This window comes from Bison bison, unplaced genomic scaffold, assembly GCF_000754665.1.
Source record: "Bison bison bison isolate TAMUID 2011002044 unplaced genomic scaffold, Bison_UMD1.0 scf7180017864280, whole genome shotgun sequence".
In the NCBI taxonomy this organism is placed as follows: domain Eukaryota; kingdom Metazoa; phylum Chordata; class Mammalia; order Artiodactyla; family Bovidae; genus Bison; species Bison bison.
Window position 1 is genome coordinate 4,709,495 of NW_011494852.1, and position 5,089 is coordinate 4,714,583.

Consider the following 5,089-nt stretch of genomic DNA (forward strand, 5'->3'; position numbering starts at 1 on the left):
ATCTCTTGCCTCGCCCACCCCCCCCCTTTTTTTTAAAATTTGGCTGCATCGCAGGGCATGTGGGATCTTAGTTCTCCAACTAGGGGTCAAACTCACACCCCCTGCATTGGAAGCACAGAGTCTTAACCACTGGACCGCCAGGGAAGTTCCTTTGCCTTTTTAAAAATTTCTTTAAGAATATCACTACTTGGGTACTTCCCCAGCCATCTGCTGGTTAAGACTGCAGAGACCCGGGTTCAGTGCCTGGTCAAGGGACTAAGATCCTGCATGCCTCATGATGTGGCCAAAAAAAAAAAACCCCACTACTTGTTTACTCCTTCCTCCCTCCTCTTTTCCTCTCTTTCTCTTCTGCCCTCTTTTTCCTCTATCTCTCTCACTTGTCCCCCTCACTAGGACATTTCTGTTCTCCCTTATCCCCAAGGCCCTGGCATCCAGGAGATGCTGTCTCCACTGAATTAATGTACACATTTAATAAACACATACATGAGTTTCTCCTGGAGTCCACCTTAGCCCTCTCTCTGGCCTCAACCACATTTTCAGATTCCTTCACCTTCTGTGACCAAACCCTCCTTGTTTTACAAGCAGCAGGATTCCTGGGCGTGGGGAACAGACACCCTAGGCTCTTTGACATCCCAGCAGGCTACAGGCCCCAGCCACACTTCCAAAGGAAATTTTCCAGTTTTCCAGGATGGATACCCCACCCTGGACACCCAGATAATGTTATTTTTCTATCAGACTGAGGGTAACCTATAGCCTCTCTGATCCCCCTCTAGTGAGTGACACATGTCCACAGAGGCCATCCCTCTTGCCCTATCCTGCTGGCGCCTACTCTCTGAACTTGGAACCTAGTTGAACGTACAGCTACTGAGGATTCCCAGCCAACATCTAAAAGCCTCCTCCTATACCCAGTTCTGGCTGAGCTCCACTCTCTCTATGCAATAACCAGAGGGAGCTTTTAAAAATATAAATCAGAACTGCCACTCCCCTGCTTTTAAATACCCATGCCCCCACCTCCAACTGCTCTCCCCACCATCACACTTAGAATATACACGAAGTCCTCACAGTAGCCTTGAAGGCCCTTCCCAGATCCAGCCCTTGCCAACCTCTCACTTCATCTCTGATCACTCCCTAACTGCAGCACCATGATTTTCTTTTTGTTCCAAGCTCAGTCCTGCCTCAGGGCTTTTGCAACTTGCTGGTTACAGCCTGGAACTCTCTTTTCCCAGCTTTCCTATGGTTGATTCCTCCTCTTGCTCAGTTGTTGCTGTTTAGTCACTGAGTTGTGTCCCAACTCTTTGTGACCCCATGGACTGTAGCCTGCCAGGCTCCTCTGTCCATGGGGTTTCCCAGGCAAGAATACTGGCGTGAGTGAGTGATAGTTGCTCAGTCGTTTCCGACTCTTTGCGACCCCATGGAATTCTCCAGGTAAGAATACTGGAGTGGGCTGCCATTTCCTTCTCCAGGAGATCTCCCTGACCCAGGGACTGAACCCACATCTCCTAATTGGCAGGCAGATTCTTTACCACTGAACCACCAGGGAAGCCCCCCTCATGCTCAGGGTTTCCACCTAAATGCTTCCTCGTCAGAAAGACCCATCCTGACTGCTCTATCTCAAGGTGCTGCCCCCTGGCCATTCTCTATTATTATATCTCCATCTTTTATTTCTTTCATAGCATTCACTCCAATCTGGACTTATCTGATTTTTTTTTTCCTGACCATGCCTCATGGCATGTGAGAGTTACCAGACCAGGGATCGAACTCATGCCCTCTGAAGTAGAAGTGCAAAGTCCTAACCGCTGGACCCCCAGGGAAGTCCCTGAATTTATCTGATTTATATATCTGTAACTTGTTTAGTCTTGCCTTCTCTCCTGAGAGCAGAGATCATGCCTGGACTGCTCACCATTAAATCTCCATCTCCCAGCAAAGGCTTGTCACCGAGTATAGTACTGCTGGTGAATGAGTAGACACTTTCTATATATCTAAGAGGACACCTCCCTCTCAGCTCCACAGCTTCCTACCTCAGAACCTTCACTCCTGTGATCACCTCTCCTGGGATCCCCTTCCCCTTGTTAACCCTCAATCCATCCTTGGGTCTCCCTTGAATGTTATTTATTCAGGAAAACTGTATCTTAAAAGGCTCTTGCAGACTCCTATTCTTGGCAAACACGATTCTCATCATGTCTTTAATTATGTACTTGTATTTTTGTACTTATTTGTGTGACCATTATTGAAGCCTGTGGATTTTCTTAGGCAAAGACTAGATCTGTCTGGCCCCACCTCCTAGGTCCATAGCAGGCTTTCAAAACATGCTTGTTGAATGACTAAAGGACTGAATGATGTGTCATGAATCAAATATTAGGATTATCCCAATTCCATTCTCCAGTGGGTGAATGAATGAATGAGTGAAGGGGGGTGGGGATGCAAGGGCCATGACTCCTCCAGACCACCTTCAAATCCTCGGGAGTCCTCCCACCATCTCCACCAGCGGAGTTTTCAGCCGGATCTCCCTGGCCACCCAAGGCTCCAGGCCATATTGCAGGATGGGGAGGGGGGTTACCGTAGTCCTTGGGGAGGGGGGCTGGTGCCGAGGGGTGCACAACAGGCTTCTGCCGGCGCTCCTGGGTGGGGCTGGGGGGCTCCGGGACAGGCTCATCCTCCTCCTCCTCCTCTTCTTCCTCCGCCCTGAGCGGCGGGGCCATGGGGGCAGGATCTGTCTTAGTCATGGTCCTCGGTGGCCCTCGGGGGGCAGGTGCAGAGTTGGGGGTGGGCTTCAGGCAAATCCTAGGGGCAGAGGTCAACTAGAGAGGGTGATCCACAGTCTCCAGAATCTGAGCCCCCGATACGCTCCCAGGGCTCCGGATTGCTCTCACGCCCCCAGCACTGGATTTTGGGCAACCATAGAGATGTCAGTCACCCATCAGAGGACCCTGGTTTGTGGGCCTACGGTCTACCATTTCCCCCAGGCCAGTCCCCCATTCTTCTCCTCCCGCGTCAGGCCCTTCAGTCTAGGCCGCCCCCTCCCCGGGTTTGTTTATCTCAGGATGCAGGATGCTTTGCCCCTCCCCTTCTCCGCCGGCCTCCCCTCTATCCGTCTTACCTCGGGTGGATGGGGCTGAAGACCAAAGCTGAAACCGGGGAAACTGGAGTAATGGGGTGTCAGTGTCTGGAGAAGTGATGGGGGAGAAGGAGACAGAGAGAAGGGGATGAGGCCCAGACGCCGACGGGGGGATGGGGGTGGAGAGGGAGGGGCACTGACAGCGCATGCGCCGTGTCACCCCCAACCAGGCGCGGGGGCGGAGACAGCGAGAGGTTGTTTGCATTGATGAAAAGGCTGCAGGCAGGAATGGTAAGGGAAGAGACACAGAGGATGGGGAAGAAGAAATGGCCACCAAGAAAGATGTGAGGCTTGGAGACAGAAGGAGAGAGATGAAGCAGTTGTTCATTCGTTAAGTCCTGGGAAAACCGGCACAGTCCTTCCCGCTGTGATAGCGCCTTCCCCGCAGGCCTGCAAACCAGACCAATTAGGGCAGGGGTCTGTGGTAGTGACAGGTGTTTTCTCTCTCTAACGTATCAGACCTGACCTCTTCTCCACGTTCGCCCTAGACAAGTGATGTCTCAGAGGGATGGTTTTGTAGAGACTCCTATGGTCATTGTCATGGTAATTGTCGCAGAGTGCTCGCACCGCACTTACCAGGCCAAGAGAAGTTAAGCCACTTGCCCAAGGGTATAGAGCAAGTAGGTAAAATGGAGCTAAGACTTGAATCCAAGTAGCTCGGCTTAATCACCATGCTACCTGACTTTGGCAGTGTAGGGCACACATCTGCCAACAGACCCCTCCCCAGAAAGGCCTCCAGGAGCCAGCCAAGGATGGCTCCATCACAGTGGCTTGGCTGTTTCACACCTGACTATGGCCTGCCGTGTCCACTCCGATCTGAACAGAACTGGTTGACTTTGCCTTCCACCCCTCATCCTTCTAATGGGCCGGCCCAGTAGCTCCATTCAAGGTATTCCCAAGGTATTTCATCCCTCACCCTCATCCCAGGCCCTGACCCTGGTCCATCCTTCATCCTCTCCTACCTGGACTATGGCAGCAGCCCCTTCCCTGTTCTCCCTGCTCCCCCTAACACCCCAATATGCTGCCACAGGGGACCTATTAATGCCTATCACATCAGGACCTTCCTAAAGGCATCTGCTTGCTGCACCTCACCCCAGATAAAAGCCAATGTCTCAACCATAGCCCACAAGTCCCATCATCTTGCCAATCTCGCCTCCTCTCACTGTCCCCGTCACTCGCTCCACTCTAACCACACTGGCCTCCTTGTCCCTCCTCACCCCTGGACCTTCGCACTAGCTGTTTCTTCTGCCTGGAGTGCTCCTCCCCCAATACCTGATCTCCTTTCTCCTCTCCTTTAGGCTTTCACTTATTGGTTCCTTTTCAGTGAGACCTTTTCGGCTGTATCTAACGTTGCCTCCCAACCCCGCCCTCCTTACAAACTCACTCCCTTCCCTGATTCACCATAGCAACACTGCCCTCCTCCAGCTCACACCTCAGATGCTGCTGTTAGAACAGGGGCTGTTCTCCCTGAAACATCCAATCTGCATGCCTTCCAGGCCAGCTCCTTTTCATCATCCAGGTCTCTGCTTAAACACTGTCTCCTTAGAAAATCTTCCCTCCCTCCCTCTGCCCACACCACCACCCCCCAAACCCCGTCTCGCTGCAGCCCATTATATTTTCATTCAGTCTTTATAGCACTTATCACAGTCTGAAATTATATTGTTTATTAGTTCACTATTTCATCTTCTACTCAAGCAGAATTGGAGCACCATGAGGACAGGACTTTTGTCAGCTGTGTTCACTGCTGTATCCCCAGCTTGGCGCCAGGCTTGGGAAAGGGTATGAGGGGCTCTTCAGCACCAGTTACAACTCTCCCCAAGCAAACAATGCTTGTCCTGCTCTGAGAATATTTTACTGACCACAAAGATTGAAAGTGGGTTTGGGACCTCATACCCAGGGTCATCACTACTGACAGAGGTCTTGGGCCCAGGTCGGCCCTAAAGTTCACAGGGTTCCTAGGAGGAGGTGGTGGGA

At 51.8% G+C, this 5,089-nt stretch overlaps 1 protein-coding gene across 1 annotated transcript in view; it reads right to left on the reverse strand.

Annotated features, from left to right (window-relative positions):
- The window catches only part of CLIP3 (CAP-GLY domain containing linker protein 3), a 14,350-nt gene extending 10,574 nt beyond the window's left edge, over positions 1–3,776 (reverse strand). Inside the window, exons 1-2 of the mRNA XM_010849051.1 lie at positions 3,098–3,776; positions 2,558–2,781 (exon numbers count right to left, since the gene is read on the reverse strand). Coding sequence (XP_010847353.1) covers positions 2,558–2,723 — 166 coding nt within the window. The 5' untranslated portion in view covers positions 2,724–2,781; positions 3,098–3,776. The remainder of the gene's footprint in view (positions 1–2,557; positions 2,782–3,097) is intronic.
- Between the last annotated feature and the right edge of the window lie 1,313 nt (positions 3,777–5,089).